We start from the raw sequence: 18363 nt of genomic DNA, 5'->3' as shown, positions 1-18363 counted from the left end.
CTTCCATGAAAAGAAACAATTTTTTAACAGCTTTTTAAAACTATGAATCGGTACACTTTAGAGGTACATTAACTAACAGAGTTAAACTTCAACTACAACAACAAACAATGTTATGATAATAATAACACTACCTTTGTACTATGTCTTTTCTTTCAAGAGTCCAGTGTCCTTACGTTCTTATTTTGTGACATACTGTCCGGGATATGTTGGAGCATGGAGGAAGGAATTCCTCCATGGTTGGAGTTGCTTAGATTCTGTTGCTTCTTCTCAAGATGGTTGGCTCTGTGTTAGGTGGTGAACTGGCTGAATTGGGCGTTGTTAACAGAGGCATGTGAAGGGATCAGTTGCTGTAGATCTTTACAAGACTATATTGAGACTGGTCGATGGAGGGCGCTAGACCAACTATCGTTACATATTCCAATGGTGATATGGGGTTATATGGAAGTGGTGAAGCCTGAGAGGGATGCAAACCCTGGGTACTCGTGCAGGCCGTGGAATTATTGTTCACCAGTGACTTTTGGTATCATGGTAGACTTGTTGACATAAAAACATCCATTAATATTTTGCCAACATGATTCGACCATGATTGGGTTTTTTCGGGATATTTCAGCGCCTTCGAACCCTTAGCTGATACAAAAGTGAGCGCATTTAACGTGATTCAAATCAAGTTAAAACCGATTCACAATATCTAACAACTTCCTTCTTTTAAACTCATGAACCCCATAACATTGAATACACGCACTAACGCCTATAAGTGCAAATGTACAATGCATTATGACGCTTAAAAATACTCTATTACTGACAAGCTTCAATATTCATTTTAATTGACAGGAAATCTACACACAGCCATAATATTAGACACTTTTAACGCATTCACAATGAATTATAAAATGTGTACAAACACTTTCAAACGTAATGTAAGGGATAATTCAACATATCGGCAATCAAATGACAACTGATAAAGTCAAATATTTGACAGCTAACGCTAGTCACTCATTACCTAACATTTCAAATCAACAGGACGTTCCTAATGTAAAATCTCATTTTGTGTTACACAACAATTTATTAAATACCAAGTCTACAAAGTATTTACATTTGTACATTTTGTTTTTAGCCCCTTTCCCCTTTGGGATTTACATTTGAAAAACATTTGGTACACTGACTTGCTCAGAATGTTCGGCACATTTTGAATTTGATCTTCTCCAGACCGGACACTGTTGCTAATCACATGTTTCGGGGCAAGCTCTTGCATAGTTACGTAAGAGACGCTCAGCACCAATACATTAATTGTTCACAATGGTTAAGAATGGCACAAAGACACCAGACCATGCTGGAGCTGGGGGTTGCTAGCATAAGGCTTGCCCCGAATCACGTGATATAGTAACAGTCTCTTTGGTCGGGAGAATGTGACAAGCATTGGATTAAGTCAGCATTCCAGATTTTATTCTAATTTAACTCGCAAATGAATTATTACACATCAATCTCAAATAGGTCAGGCGAATTTACAAGCAGACTTGGCTGTAGACCAACTAAAATTCCTTCTCTATCTTCATATCCACGAAAGTCAATTCCGATGCAGCGAGGTTTTTGTTGTTGTTTACAAAGTCTTTTTTTCCCAGCAAGTTCAATTTCAGCTTCAACTTTGCAGATGTCTCTGTTATTGTACCCTTTTTTTAATGACAAGCCGTTACACACAGGAAAATCAGATAGCTTGTACAGTATTGTTTAGATGGCATATTTTCTTCATTTCTTAAAATGTGGAAAAAGTGACACCCAGGCACCTCGACGCAGGCCGAGTCACAGGCGCACAACACGTTTGGTGACGAGGCTCCTGCGTTATGTGGTCAAAGAGGCAGGTTGAGTTGTGAACGCGGCCGTGGGTGTCGGTAGAGATGCATTAGTGACGGAGCTGGATTAGGCCGTGAGTGCAAGCAGCTCGACGAATGCAAAAAGCCAAATGCGGATGCATATTGTCACAGCTAGCGTCATCCATCTTGTCATTATGTCTAGCCGCTATTTGACCGCAATCTTGATCGTTGTCATTATTATCTGGTTGCCCAGCATCCCAATCCAGGAAGGGCTTTCTTCCTTCCTGACCGTCACACACCCAGGTTCCTTCAATTTCCTTGTCATTACAAGCAATCCAGACGAAGTAGTCGCCAGTGTCGTCCATTTCTCGTGCCTTATCTGTCATGAAATTCATTTCCTCCAGCGAGCGAGGAGCAGCCATCTTGCCACCCATATCTTGGCAAGCCGACTTGGCCTGATCCCAAGTTTGAGCTGTCAGAGGAGTGAGGCGATAACACTCGTTTGCCAACAATTGCCACTGTGGCGGGCAAGAGCATTCCACAGTGAGCCGAGAGTGGCAGGAACTAGACCGAAATTGAGCATTTATCACTGAAGTGACAGCAACAATGCCAAACACTTTGAACAAGAACATGTTGATTCGTTTTAATAGGACAACGATAGCCGAGTTTAACGAGAATCAAGTGTGTTCCAAAGCGCTAACGTCGAGTGTCTCCACAGTGGGGTCGAATAATGGGAATGAAGACTAGTGGTCGTGGCAGAAGTTTTCTGAGTTGTCTGACGCAAAATGATATTGATCAAATGGGCACACAATGCATCTTGTTGCTATGGTTACATTTAATTCTTGGCGTTATGAGTACAAGGACAAAAACTAGTCTCTATGGTAACACTTCTGTTTGCTTGATCTAATCAACAATAAAGGAAAACGTGTTGTCAATTTAAACAATTATGGTTTGATGTGGGGACTATATGCCAGGCGAGGTATTTAATATTGCTTGCTGGACGACTAAGCAACAGAGGCTTACGTGAGTTGTCTGACGCAACAAATATTGATCCAAGCGGCACATATTGGATCTTGTTGCTATTATCCCACTTTTTCGGCGTACAAGGGGAAGCGGAGAACTAATCTCTATGGTAACACTTTTGTTGACCAGATCAAATCAACCATCAAGATTTCAGTTTCCAATTTTAATAAGCGTGGACACAATGCTTCGGGCGTGGCATTTGCTGCTGGCCGACTAATCAACCGGAGAGGCGTCTAGTCATGACCTTTTAATTATTTTGTACCTTATTGTTGGCGACCAAGTTTTTGTTCACAAGTGAGAATATTTTTTTTTTTACTACTGTCCGTATAGTATTCTTAAGCTTGAACGGACGTGCACGTCTGGACTAACAGAGAAATAGTAAGACAAATAATTTGACGGCAAGTCTTTAATCCTTTAACATTAGTTAAGGTGCACGAACACGGATGGTGTGCAGAGTTGCAGACATACACGGGCACAATGATACATTGCACTGAATACCAGACAGGTGGAAGGTCGATCAGGACAGTGAAAACGTGAACCTTATTTATAATTCCGATTCAAGGGAGTGGGGAATACCATTCTTACCACTGAATCGGACGGTACCCAAAAATGGCACTCAGGCAAACAAAAATATAGCACTTATGCAAAATGGCACTCGTGAATAAAACAATTGGGGGATAGGGAATACCCTTCTTACCAGTCGGATGGTACCCAAAAAATGGCACTCATGCAAACAAAAATATAGCACTAATGCAAAATGGCACTCAAGCATAAAAGCAATTGGGGGGGGGGGGACGGGGAATACCCTTCTTATCAGTCGGATGGTACCCAAAAATGGCACTCATGCAAACACAAATATAGCACTTATGTAAAATGGCACTGAAGCATAAAAGCAATGGGGGAAATACCCTTCTTACCAGTCGGATGCTACCCCACTCAGGAACCACTCAGTGGCGCACCCGGGGGGTATTTTTGGGGGGTCCCACGATTTGGCCTTGGTGATATGAATGTGGCCTGTTTTCGAGTAGTATAATAGGGGTGTAAGTGGCGCCACCAACGTCAAAATAGGCCGCTCCTAAAAAAAAGTTCTGCGGCCAATACTTTTGGGCAAATTTTTTTGAATAAATGAACTTTTAACAAATTTGTAAAAAAAAAAAAATTGAGCCTCCCCCCCCCAAAAAAAAACAAATCATGGGTGCGCCACTGGAACCACTGCTGGTATCGTTGAAATGCCCTTTTTGAATAGTCGATATGCCAATAATAAGTGCCTTCTCGCAAATTTGAAGCCGATGGATAGAAAAAATGTTCTGTTAATAATATTATGAGGGAGAGATTTTGTTCCAAAAGTGCTTTAAAGGGCCGCCAACCTCCGTCAATATATAATCAATACATGACTGTACATCCCATCACTTTCCCGTAGATCACTTACGTCACTTGGGTTTCCTAAAAATAACAAGAGACTGTGAGGTCTACATGTTCTGTACCTCTAACACCAAATAATATTTTATTATGACCAAGACTTAAGTTGCTTCCGAATTAATAACATCAGTTTTTAAAATCACAGGGGCAGTCTCAATAAAAATAACACTAAAAGCTTAAGCATAATGTATAAATGCATAACCTTAAATAAGAAAACAATTCGGGCAAAGGATGTAACTTAAATTCTTTTCAATAAAGTGCCTAGATCATTACTTTTTAAAATTAATTACGAGATTTTCAAATGCGAGTCCTAAAATATTTGCAATCGCTGAAGAATATTTCATTTTGTTTATCTGTGAAATGAGATCTACAGGAGTAGGCCCCAGACAGCAGAGGGGGCGGAATCATAAACACTCTCTCTCGGGTTGTCAAACTGTGAGAATATCAAGATTGATTTTAATCTTTTGTTAATCAGTGACTATTTTGGTAGCATGGTATAGTTGTTGACATAAAATTATCCATACACATTTTTCCAACATGATTCGGCCATTGTGGTTATATTTACGGATACTTCACCGCTAACGAACCCTTTGCTGATACTAAAAGTGGGTGCATTTCTTCTCAACGAACGTGATTCAAATGCAGGTTCAAACTAACTCCCAGGATGTCTATGAACTTCCTACTATTAAAATAAGAATCACCTGAAAATCGCGTGATCTTTAATTGACACATCACTTTCAAAAATTGGTACTCACATCGATCATACATGTTAAAGTGGCGTTCCCCGATGCTGTTCAAAACATTCGAGATGCGTTCTTATTAAAACATATTCAACTTGTATGTTTCATTCCAACCCTCTGAAAGGCCAAATTCGCCGTCTCCTATTTTTTTCTTTTTGTGGACAACTGCAACAATTGATTTGGGCACAAACAGATCCGTTTTCTGAGCAGACTGGCTCCCGATACATGTATTATGAACGGGTAGTGTGGGGCGTGAACCAGTCAACACCTTGAAACTGAATTATTGTCTGGCAGCCGATAAATCGAAATTGTCTACTAATCAACCAATAACTAAAAATATGGGCCGATTTTTGTTTTCCGCCGATGTCTCATTCAAAAATGAATAACTTTGTGTATTACTAGAAAAAGTACAATCCATTTTTTTCGGGATAAAAGTCTGGAATAGCCTCGAGAAACGCAAATTTAAACATGCTATTGTCACTACATTAGAATGAAAACTCTGAGTACATGCCCTTAACCTCATGCATTTAGGCCTATAAATTAATGTACAACTGAATAGCAGTGTTGTAGTACTTGTACTCGGTACTCGTACCGAGTACTACTTGAGTCCTTTTTTAAGTACTCGCACTCGTACTCGAATGTCAAAGCACTCGTACTCGAAATGACGGTACTCGTACTCAGGCAGCAAAGTAGGCCTACTCGTACTTGATATGTCGAAATTGTACTATATTATCAAAGTACTCGTACTCGAAAAGCAGTACTCGGAAAAAAATGTTATAACATGACTTACCACGGCCTTATTGTATCGATTCTTTCAGTTTGAAATGGTTGATTGGCTTGCAGAGAAATCGATGTTTCCCGATTTCCCTCTGTGCACCATTTGCCGTGTGGTCGTATTCGGAAATAGAAGTACTCGTACTCGTACTCGGAAAACAAGTACTCGTTCTTGTTATCGTAGCCTACTTGGAAGTACAAGTACTCGTACTCGGTTAACCTAAGTACCTACTTACAATTAAGTACTCGACTACAACACTGCTTCATGACTACGTAAATGATATGTAAATGGCAAGTGCCAATGTAAAGGTTCAGTTTACAGGAAACCTACTTACAATTAACCATACTTTTTTTTTCAACGAATTCACAATTAATGAAAACACGAATTAAAACAATGAAGACATCCCTCTTAAAACCGGCGCATTTAGGCCTAATTGCAAATGTACAATTCGGTTGCGCCTTACAGATGACTCAAGTTTACTTTTCCGTTTACAGGATAGCTAGACATACAATTAACTATTTTATCATAAATTGTTCAACGAACACACAATAAGTGGAAAAAGATATTCAAACTCCTTGAAGTGTAATGAGTATTGTCAATGAACATCGGCCATCAAATGACTTAACCATTATTGTAAAAATTACTTTTTAGCTAACGATTGTTATACTCCTACCCTGTTTTTTTTAATTAATCATCAATTCGTTCATGATGCAAACTCTCAATTTGTGCATGATATACAATAACGACCAAACACCAAAGTATTGAATTTGTATATTTTGTTCTAAGAACTATACACAAATCTCATATAATCTCAGGCGAATTTACAAGCAGACTTGGCTCTAAACCAGGTAAAATTTATTCCTTTTTCCATATACAAGAATGTAACAATCTGACGAAATGAAGAACCTGTACGTTTATTCGTATATCTAAGGTTGTCATTTCAACACTTTTAGTACTGTATGCCAATGTACATGACAGAGAAACTCAGTGTTTGTTTTCCACATAACAAGATTGAACTGCAAAACGCAGTTTATCAATAAAATTATGTTGTATTCTAATTGCTATCTCGTTCGTAATGAGAACAAAATATTTGCTTATCATGATTACTTCATTATCCATCCTGGCTATTTAATATTCCGAGTAGACAACAATAGTAAACTTAAATATCCACCTTTTTTTTATACGAAACGTCCCAATCACCAATAATCAATATTTATAAACATTGTACTCTGCCATGCCCTTTACTCTCAGCTGTTTGCCTGTTTGTTTGGGAGTTTGAAAATTTGAATTCGTCTCAAGAAATTTGTTTCTCTGCTGTGCCAAAGTTCGGAACATACTTAGAACATTCATACCAATAGGGCTAAAGTCGTCGTATATTCAAGTATAAAGATATATATTTATTTAATTTTTTACTCTGTGTACAATAAACTTAATGTTGTTACAATGTACTAAATGTTATAACACAATAAACCGCTGGAATAATGATCTCCGAGTTACAATATTGAGTTTTTATTAAAGCTAATGTATTTACGCCTTGAAATTACTTGGTCTAGGGTTCTTAAATGTCTACTGGAAAACAAACCGCCTACTTTAGCATGTAAATATTATGGACAAACATACCGCTAATGTTAGCTGTTTCTTTTTACAGATAACACAATATATTTTCCCGGGTAACATAGGTATAGACATTAGGCACTCATTAGGCACTTGTCTGAAAGGACAGTGAATAATAGAGACAAAGGAAGACAGGCCTGTGATATTTAAGCGCGCTGTCATCAAATCAGGCACTGCAGAAGGAATTTTCTTTTCAACGAAGCATTGTCAACTTACAAACATATTATCTGAAATATGAATTGAGCACAGAACATCAAAGGGAATCGTTGGCGATGAATTTTAGATGGCCATCGGATTGTGCACCACACGTCCTGCATACTCGGCCTGTATATAAAAAGAGATTGACTATCTATTAACGTTGCATCGGCAACCCTGTATCTAATGAAAATACGCTGTCCAAGTACGCTGCCTTAAATACCAACACCATACATACATGTATAACCACTATAACTTTACGGATGTACAGCTGCAGAAGATCACGCAAAAAAACCCAGTAATTTATATATTTCCATCTTATTTCTCGCCGTTGGTTGAAGAACTCTTAATTAGGAGGAGCAGGCTATTTGGATTTAGTATAATCTTTCAGCCCACTCCGCATATATGGGGGCAGGCCAGTAAATAGGCCTTAAATTGCCTACGCTGGCCGAATCACAATTTGTGCGCCCTCATATTCATTGCGAGGGCCATGAACGTGAGGGTTTGTAAAAAAGGACGGTGGAAGCCGTCCATTGGACTGCAAGCTCGTATTCGAGACTCGTCTAACTCGTACGAAATTAGGCCCTAACAAAGGCTATCTGCTTTTTTGGGCAATGGAGCGTAGGCGTCCTTTTTCAAAATGGCGATTAGGTGAGCATCTTTGGATAAAATTCTCTCCCGAAAGTTATTAGTTAGCGCCCCAAAAATTGAACGGAAAATAAAAGATGATGAATTAAGCTTTAATATGATGTGTGTCTCAAACACCTTGGAGAGCTGCGACTTATGTTTGATACTTTTGGGTTGTACTGGTCTGCAACCATGGAGCTCTCTAATTGTGTCCGCCATGCTCAGATGCACATTTGAAAAGAATGGTTGCTAAGTTTTGCCCCCGTGAAGGGCAATAGATACTTTTGTTGATGTAATCCCAACCAGACACAAAAATCTGTCAAACTATAACAAAGATGCCTGCAGTATGTATATCTCTGAGCTTGTTAATTACTCACGCGAGGATCTTGACGGTACGGCCCTTCCATTCCTGTTGCTATGTAGGGTCGGATAAACTCCTCTTGGCCCGGTAAACCCTTTACAGACAGAGAAAACAAAGCATTACAATAATCGTTTTAAATTGTGGTTCGCAATCGACCTTTCTTTCATAAAATATAACACATTAAAGATAATCGGATCATCTGTTTTTTGTGCATTTTTTCGCTTGAAGCAACAAAATTGATCAGAATCTTAAGTGGTGTGCATAACAATTGACCTGTTCACGTTTCCATACACTTTGAGCAAGCAGAGAAAAGCTATGCACAGTTTCTTTCGTCTCGTAATTGGATTCAGTTGCTATTGTTTCCTATTTTAAACTTGTCGTTTCGTATATTGAATTGCGTGCACGGAGCACGTGAATCCCTAAATTAGCAGTCGGGCCATCATTCACAACCGGTTGGTAAGTGTTCGTGTCGTCGAGGTCCCCGTGAATGGGTAATCCTAGCTGTGCCACCTTTAATAAGAGAATAAATATGTGCTCCGGAGGTTTTTATCACTATGTTTAAGACCGCTTAGAGTCTGGGTGCTGATAATTACCCGAGCCGGAGGCGAGGGTAATTATCAGCACCCAGACTCTAAGCGGTCTTAAACAGAGTGATAAATACTGACCGAGCACATATTTATTCCCATTCATAAATACCTTTTCGGTAAAAAAATCTAATAATTCGTACAAAAAATCCCGATTTTGTTCAACAAGTTCACTTCATGCTTTTTGAAACATCCCTCTAGCAAAATAATGGAGTGTTCAGCTGGCGAGTAAGATGTAAACAACCCTTTTATGGAGATTGACGCGAGCGTAGCATGTTTTTGAATTTTGAAGTGTGGGGTGTCGTGGCATCGTGGGCTGGAGCATTGAATTCGTGGTCTGCGGGTAATTCTGCAGGTTGTGGGTTCGAGTCCAGCCATGGACTTATGGTAAGTGTACCTTTGAGCAAGGCACTTTGTCACTCATTGATTCTCCCCACCCAGCAGTAAATTGGGTACCTGTGAGGGCATAGATGGTTATTGCGGTTGATTCTGGCTGCTTTGCGCAAACCATGGCAGCGTCGAGCAGTATACTCCCCAGGGAGCTGAGATTGTATTTGGAATGTTTCATGGGCCCAATGAGCAGGGTAATAATGATGTAGCAACTTGAGCACCAATACTGGTGGATACATGCGCTTTATAAAAACATTAAACATTATTATTTTGTTATTCTTTTCAGGGGAATCACCAATATTCCTTTGTGCCTTTATTGCCTTTTACCTGCTGTAGGTAGGGAGAGCGTCTCATGACGTGCATCAGACGACTCATCCTATCCTCCTCATCATGGAAATATGCCATGCGGGGGACATCACCAGACTCCGTGCTCAGATCAGGAATGCTCCGGCTTTCTCTAGGCACACCCGACCGCTGTCTGTGGTCACGGTAAGCAAGTGGCTTGGTACGTTGCCTCCAAACCAGACGACACATGCAGAGCAGCATGCACGCCGCCACGAGAATAAGCACAGCACAGCCAACGATGATGAGTACTAAAGCAATGGTGGACTGACCGCCTGAGCCGGGCTCTGAAGGGGAGACCGATTTAATACAAAAACTATTAGATTACTAACTCATGGTTAATAGGTTTTGTATGCAATTATGTGAAACTCTATAAGTAACGACAGAAAAACCAGAGTGACATAGAGAGCTTTGTACACGAATGAATGAGCTTTCGCAACAACTTCACGCTAACTTCATCGGATGCAATGATCAAGTAAATATGCTTGGCTAATGTGCAACTCATGCATTTAAGGTTGAAAATTGGCCGTTAAAGTGGAAACCTGACTTGTGTATACACTTAATTAGTTTTAATTTAGTGTAAGTGATGTTAAGGATTCTATTTGCCTGTTCTACAATGCAAACAGGTGCAAATTAATTTGGTTGTACAGCGAACGTCACAATGACTATTCGTTGACGTCGAGAAATTCTCTTTCGGTAAAAGTAGGAGCCGACCCGACATACACACATCTTCTTAGCTATTCCTTTAGCTTTACACTGGACTATACAATTTTCAACGAGTTTTTACCGTCGATTTCTGTCTCGCAACGCTCCCCGGTATATGAAGCTTGACAGCTAAAAAGGAAAAAGAAAGAACAATAAACACTGTGGTTTATTACGTTTGAAATGTGCAAGGGATCGTTACATACTCCCTAGTTTAACCAATCGCATACCTATCTGGTGGATGTGTGACGTTTTCCCGAATGAAATAATGCACAAAGAAAGAAATTCGCATGCACCGTATTTTAATACTTGTTCTTGACAGGCCGTACCTACAACAATTAGTTTACAATATCAATTTGTATTGGCAGATGCATTACCGTTCAATTCACCGGAATGTTGTGAAATGATTTTGGATTTACCTGCACGTAAATGAAATGTAAGGGAAGTTCCCAGACGTCTCACATGTCCCGCCATTCTTGCAGTAGGTTGGTACACAGACTACTTCCCCATCTGTCATGAAAAAGAAAACCCCATTTTCATAGACTATCGAATTAACAGAACAACCAATGACCGAAAGACAAGGACATTGGTAGAGATCAATCGTAATACATTATAAACAAAAGGGATAGTGCATATATCCAGTCATTTTTTAAAGCACTCACGGACGCTCAACTAAAATGGATTAGACCGAAATTCAAACATACATTCTGCATTTAGCTACAATCTATAGGGCTATATCCTTGAATAGCCACTCCACAGTTTATGAAATAACTGAATGTATGATGGGAGCTTAATACGAAATTTATATTTAAGATTGAGGCTGCAGTTTCCACAGTCCTTAGTCCTCAATGTTTGTCTACGAGGCTGCCCCTTGAGGCAGTTATTCTTTTCACACAAGAGGGCGGCCTTCACCCACAGTCCTGGTTTGTATACATGTGTATTACCGTCTACGATTACAGAATCACGGTTGATGGAGATGACCGTATTGCCGTCACTCAGTGATGGACTGCTTGACATGACTTCCTGCACGGTGATGTCTGAGGGCGCACCGTTTTCAAATGAAGCCACAGACCTCACGATAACACTGCCTTCCTCCATCCACGGGACGTGAACTGACGATACACCGTTGGTAGATGGATTGTCCTTAAGCCTCATAAAAATCTGGAGGAAATGTTTACATACACTGGTCACACTAAAGAATCTCCCAGTCACTTTGGTCTCTAATCAATTAAGAACACCTCAGCATGAGTACAACGAGTTTGTATAGAGTGAACGCCAATAATGGGTATCCTTGTTTGTTTGTTTTTAGACCAATTAGATTTAGATACATATAGATTGCATTATTTTCATTCCTTAGACTACATCCCTCTTTCGAATTTCAAATATTAATATTTCATTTGATCAGTTCTTTTATTTTTTTTTGATCGGCGTAATCGCATCTGCTTGGGCAAGTGTTCAGCGTTGTACTGTAAAATGATGCCCCTTCTTTAATAAACTGTTCACACCCATGTAATGAAATGATCACGCTTTCGTTTCATTCCTGAATTGAGATCAGAACTGATTAATATTACCGCTCGTTCAAACACAGCAGCTAGTCTCCGGAAGGCACTTGATGTCGGATTTCTGAAGGCCTGGTTGAAATCCAAATCAGCTGTCAACACAATCTGCTTAGACGGAAGTTCTGTACAAAAAACGATAAGATAACCATAATTAATCATTAAAGCTTATCATCATCTACATGCGATTTCATCTGTATAAACGATGGTTTATCTGTCGTTGTTTGATTTTGTTTTGAAATCATGTAATTTCTATTTTGCGTATATGCAAAACATTATGGCCTAATCCGTGAACCCTCTTTTAAAAGAAAACCCGACAAGCGGTCTTATATTTGGGTTTTCACCATTGCTGAACCAGGCTTTCTTATCTCAATTATCTCAAGATGTTATCACCTTAGGGCAGTTCAGCACCAGATGAATGCCTATCACCAGCAGGGAACAATTAGTATCACTTGACTTAACGACTTATTGGGCATGCCTGAATCATTCTTCAGTAGTCTAAACACACCGAGATGTTTCATAAATTAAATATCAAACGAAATAGACGTTTTTGTCGGGTACTGAAACCTTTGTTTTTCTTTCTTTGATCATTGACATTGATGCACAAACAATGACAATCATGAATTTGTCGGACTATGCCTGTACATGTAACATGTTAGGGGTTTAAAAAAAGGTTGATCCAGCAGAAAGTAAACTGTTCCGTTTGAACTGGCCTCCTGTGGCGCAACTAGTTGCCTTAAGGGATAACCAGATAATGATACACTGGACTAGTGAATAAATGATAAACATCGAAAGCCTGGTATGAAAAGGTTCAGATTTTTAACAGGAAAATTCACCTCATGCGCGCTAAGTTTTTGCCTATTCAGGTCACACCTCCATCGAAAACAATGACTTTTTGTTCTAATGGCTATTTATATTTTGCTTTGTATTGAGAAAAAAAATGTTTTTGATATTGAACAGAATTGACGAGTGCAAAATGATTTAATGAAACACTTAGTTGTTTGAATGAGACGCTTGGAAATACAATGTAGATATGCTGTTGAAGATTTGCAGGTTGTTGGAGGTTTGCAAGTACAGTACACAACATGGTGCGTTCTAACGGCAGTTTTGGGTTCAATACAAATTCAAGTTGGCGATGTCTTGCATATTGCCTACTCACATCTTCTGCAGGCCTAATGATTTATTTGACCAATATCGAATTCACATTTAACACACAATCATGATAATTTGAGGGAAGGCAGTGATATTGGAATGCCATCCCGAACGTTTCAGCAAAACGCCTATAGAAATAAATGACACAATATTGACTTACGTTGACAAGAACCATTATCTTGCGGGAAAAACCCTTCGAAAACGCCTATAGAAATAAATGACACAATATTGACTTACGTTGACAAGAACCATTATCTTGCGGGAAAAACCCTTCGAAAACATTGCAAATGCAAGTGAAGCCATCTTGGTTTATATCTGGTAGACAGTAGTGTTGAGCATCAGGGCATCTATTACCAGAGAGACACGGACTCGCATCTGCAAAACAAAAATGAATTTTTAGGAGATACAACCTCCGATCGTAGTCAAATTATTGGTCTCTGATGACATTCATTGCATACGAGCTAAAAAAGTATAACGAGAAGAACTGACTTAAACGAATGTCGTATATATACCAAGTAGTTTTTGAAACGACCCAAAGCTGCCATCAGTTGCAAAATTACATGCACATATATGTAGGTTTATTGGTAATTAGTATGTTGAGCAGTAGGCTTACGACTTGGTTTTTAGCTGATGAAGAGGACGCTTCTCTAGTTCTTAGAAGTACACAATCGTTGCGTCATACCTTTTTAATTTTGTGAGTGACCAACATCAACAAGAACAAAATGTTTGGATATATCGACATTTAAAAAAAAAAATGCTTCATCATAAATAATATCTGTTACCAGCGCATGTTGCTCCTGAATGGGTAAGTGGGCAAACACACTTGCAAAACTCAGCATCAAATGCCCCTCCATTCAGACAGCTGAAGGCAGATAACTGGCAATCTAAGCAATGGACAGAAAAAGAAATTGTAAAGATTACGAATCGGGGCACTTGATCACTGTATATTCACGGGCCGCCTTCGCGGGCCTCCATAAGCACGATACTGTACAAAGTAACTGCCCCCTCACATGGAGGATTACCAGAAAGGAGTCCTTCGTGATAGAAGTGACAGCTCACCGTGATTTTGTCTATAGGATACAATTAGATACACCATATTTCTCCATGGATACACGAAATCCCGTACCATACTACCATATTAAATACATACTATTGAAACTAAAAACAAATGGTTCCTCCCAGACAAGGAATACAGGAAATAAGCTGTAACAGTTTCTGAAAGATCGCAGGAGAAACTGCAAACGAAAACCAAGTTTGCACCCTGAGTGTGCCACTGCACGACATTATACAAGTTCTTTTGATCCAATACCTTCAGTGGTTGGTTCTGCCGAAGTTCGAGCGGTTGAAACTTTACTTGTAATTCGCTCAGTCGTTAGATCTGAAAAAAAGTGGTCACAAAATTAAACGTTTATTTTACCAATTTAAACATCCTTTAATATAGAAATCAATTTGCGACAATTTGCAAGTGGTTTTGCAGTGGTCATATTCACAGACGTGCGCGGTTGCTCTGTGAAAAGGAAAGGATTCTTGTCAATACCCAACATGGACTTCAGAAATCTTTAAATAACGTAATAACATAGTACAGGGTGAATAAGTAAAAAAAGAAGGAAACCCAAATGGTAGGATTATTTTTTTTAATAGAGTTTTGCATTATGTACCACCTTTAAAATCTAGAATATGAAACCCAATTAATCAGCTTTCTTTTAGTACAAGAATCATTCACATCACTCAGGTACAAATATACTTTTCATGTTTCAGTATTTTTAACACAACCACCGTTTTAAGTTCTGTCCACGGATCACAAAAATGTATTCTTGCAGCAAAACAATTCACATAGGGATGTGCGGAAATTGTTTTCGTTTTGCTGAAATAACACTTACTAATCGATTTTGTTATCCATGGACAGAGCTTTATAGCAGTGTTTGCGTTTAAAATCCTGTAACTTGAAAAGTACGTTAGTGATTTGAATGTTTCTTGCCCTAAAATAAAATTCATTAATTGGGCTTTTATATCCTAGATTTTGAAAGTGTAACACGCAGAATAACTTCATTACAAAAATGGTGCTGCTATTTGGGTTTCCTGATTTTTGACTCGCCCTGTATTGCAACCGAGAACAATGTCCCTCGCAGATCATGAACAAAAATCAATTCACATCTTGTTGTATTTTCTTTACAATATCAGGCCAAGCTGCATTCCCCAAAATGACAACCTAAATTTGAATCTGAATCTATCTGTTCGATAGTCTGTAGATGAGATCTATAGATTCAATACCTTTAGTTCTAGGTTCTGTCAAAGTGCGAGCTGTTGAAACTTGACTTGTGATTCGCTCAGTCGTCAACTCTGAAAAAAAGGTGTTTGCAAAGTAACAGATCATTTTACTTAAAACATTAATAAAAATAAAATGCATTACACATTTCGAAATTAAAATTTAGGGAACATACCTCCAACTGATTTCGAAGCGGTCAATATCTCAGTTGTTCGCGATTGCTCTGTGAAAAGAAATTAATCAGGTCAATTGCTGAAATTGACCACAAATTCGTCTTTTCATGGCCTACATGCAAAGTTTAATGGATAACTGGCTCTTCCTGTGATCTACATACCTTTACAAATGTGCAATAGTTCGACCATACAAATATGCAATTAGGGAACATACCTCCAACCGATTTCGAAGTGGTCATTGACTCAGTTGTTCGCGATTGCTCTGTAAAAAGAAATGAATCAAGTCAATTCCTGAAATTGACCATAAAGTTAGTTGCGTGTCTGTAAATGGCCTATAGTACGATGGATAACTGGCTCTTCCAGTGATCTGCATACCTTTTGAAGTTGAGCTAGAAGTCGAACCAGCGCTTGTCGGCACTCTGCCGACAGGACCTGATAATGATAGAATAAAACAGTTCCTTTAATTTTTGAAAATGTTCAATAGAGCCAAACTTGAACAAAAAATAGAAGTAATTCATATATAATTAGAAGGAAAATGTAATAAGTTGACCAATGAAATTTCAACATCTAATGTCACACTTAAACAAGCATCCTTGAAAATGCTAAGGTGCCGATTAATCCGATACAATCAGTGCCATACAGCATTGGTATGCTATATGTAAAGAAAAGAAATTGTTCATTTACCAGATGTCATTTCTGGAAGGGATGCTCCCGGACTTGTAGTTGGTACTGGATTTGCGGTTGTTTCTGGACAAAATTGAGATTAAGAGATTCAGGGTTATGCAAAGTGGCCGACACTCTTCTTTATCATATTAGAGTTCGGCATTTCAGGCTATAAACAATCCGTGTAACAAAAATATTCTTTGACTGCTTCCATTCTTATTTAAAAGACCCTTGTCAATATAGGATGGGAAGATCAGTCAAGCCTTTGTTACTCTTACAAATTATCCATTTCGAACATTATATCAAATCGAACCTGTAGAAGTCGATTTTGAAGTCACTTCTGAAGTCAGACCCGCAGTAGTTGTTTTCGAAGTCACTGCAGGAGTCCCAGTTGATCGTTGAGGGGTCGTCGATGGAATGTCTATTTGTCGGTAAAAAGAGGGAAGATGATTTTAATGTTAACCCTGACGACATTAAAACATGGAAGCATTCAAATAAAAATGCATTTGAAAGGCAGACCTGCAGGAGAAGTCCTTGAAGCTGCAGTTGACATCGGAACTGTCGGTGATGGCGCTTCTGTTGAAAAATAACACACAGAAAATCAGGGAGCATTTTCAGCAACACTGATTTATCGTCAATGCGGGAGTAATCGGACCAGCACCGCACACGCTCAATAGTTATTGAACATGTTAACTTGGAGAGGTACCTTAGAAAAGGAAAGAAAGTTTGCAGGAGGCCAGGGGATGCGCGCGGAACAGACACAGATGTAGGCAGAGCATGATGGCCTTATGTGCCACAGTGCAGGAGGGGGATAGGTAGGCAAGGTAATCAACTGGCCATATTTCTACCCAATATTGCAAACAATGTAGCCAGTTATGTATTTATATCGTGTACTTGGTACTTTTAATTCAAACGTTTATGAGGTATGTTAATTTTCATTGTGATTTATTACATCCAATCTACCTCTAACAATCCTTCTCTTGCATTTTGCTGATAACTATATACTATCCTATGTTTGCAACAACAGGTATCAATCTGCAGTATGCAAGAGTGTGATAACAATTGAGTTGGCACCAGCGAATGCACCAACTACTTTTTGAAAATGCAAAGGTGTCATTTCACCATTATCTTTCCTTTGTAGATTAATGCTACAGACGGATTTGCTGAAAATGATAAATGTACAGTTGGAATACTTGGTTGCGAAGCCAACAGCCATGATTGGTCGACACAGCAATCGGGGAGCACCTTCAATTTACACAGACCTACTATTAGTATTTTTGGAACCGTCAATCAAAGTTTAGACAGGTGACAGCAGCCTTTTTTCTCTCTCAAGGAAAGTATCAACTAAAAACGTCTATCGAAAGTGTCAAACCTGCGGTAGTGCTCTTCGAGGGATAAGTTGTTGTTGAAGCTGCCGTTGAGACAGGACCCATGGCTGCAGGTGTTTCTGTTAAAAAGGATAACATAACCAATTCAATGAGCGGCAATATTAGCGACATCTTCTTTGGTAGACAGAATGCATGTTTCTCCAACTGTGCTTGATGTCGAAGAGTTTGTTTGATAGGTGATCATTCAAAATGTTTACTAAAACGCTCAAGCTTTGTTGTCCAACTTTCCCGGTACTTTTTATAATCCACGTTACCTATGACGTCATGTCGACAGACGAAAAAACAGGTAATATAAACATAATCAGAATGCTCTTTTCTCCACATTTAACAGTCAATTCCATATTTCGAACCAACATCAAGAGAAACACACGCAGTGCAGAGCAGTGCAGGCATCACGTGACCGCATTCGATTTTTTAAACATGAGTAGCACTTTTTTTCAAAAGGTACCTTTTTATAGAACAACAAAAAGTTTGACCAAAAAAACGTCAATCGCAGCCTTAACAAGAGACAAGAAATATAATATATATAACTAGTTTGACCAAAAACCGTTGATCGCAGCATTGACAGGTGACAGCAGTTATTTT

At 39.0% G+C, this 18363-nt stretch overlaps 1 protein-coding gene across 1 annotated transcript in view; it reads right to left on the bottom strand.

Moving 5' to 3' along the window:
- Nucleotides 1–4307: 4307 nt before the first annotated feature.
- Nucleotides 4308–18363, bottom strand: part of LOC119720561 (mucin-like protein) — a 43164-nt gene continuing 29108 nt past the window's right edge. Inside the window, exons 22-38 of the mRNA XM_038190277.1 lie at nucleotides 17763–17837; nucleotides 16704–16811; nucleotides 16412–16474; nucleotides 16103–16159; nucleotides 15942–15989; nucleotides 15730–15777; nucleotides 15560–15628; nucleotides 14598–14666; nucleotides 14071–14172; nucleotides 13526–13663; nucleotides 12152–12261; nucleotides 11525–11741; nucleotides 11000–11090; nucleotides 10666–10712; nucleotides 9864–10165; nucleotides 8579–8656; nucleotides 4308–7703 (exon numbers count right to left, since the gene is read on the bottom strand). Of these exons, the coding sequence (XP_038046205.1) occupies nucleotides 7659–7703; nucleotides 8579–8656; nucleotides 9864–10165; nucleotides 10666–10712; nucleotides 11000–11090; nucleotides 11525–11741; nucleotides 12152–12261; nucleotides 13526–13663; nucleotides 14071–14172; nucleotides 14598–14666; nucleotides 15560–15628; nucleotides 15730–15777; nucleotides 15942–15989; nucleotides 16103–16159; nucleotides 16412–16474; nucleotides 16704–16811; nucleotides 17763–17837 (1667 nt within the window). The 3' untranslated portion in view covers nucleotides 4308–7658. The remainder of the gene's footprint in view (nucleotides 7704–8578; nucleotides 8657–9863; nucleotides 10166–10665; nucleotides 10713–10999; nucleotides 11091–11524; nucleotides 11742–12151; nucleotides 12262–13525; nucleotides 13664–14070; nucleotides 14173–14597; nucleotides 14667–15559; nucleotides 15629–15729; nucleotides 15778–15941; nucleotides 15990–16102; nucleotides 16160–16411; nucleotides 16475–16703; nucleotides 16812–17762; nucleotides 17838–18363) is intronic.

Source organism: Patiria miniata, unplaced genomic scaffold (assembly GCF_015706575.1).
Source record: "Patiria miniata isolate m_02_andy unplaced genomic scaffold, ASM1570657v1 HiC_scaffold_9, whole genome shotgun sequence".
NCBI lineage: Eukaryota > Metazoa > Echinodermata > Asteroidea > Valvatida > Asterinidae > Patiria > Patiria miniata.
Note: the sequence above shows the minus strand (reverse complement) of the source record. Positions and strands in the feature narration are given on the sequence as shown.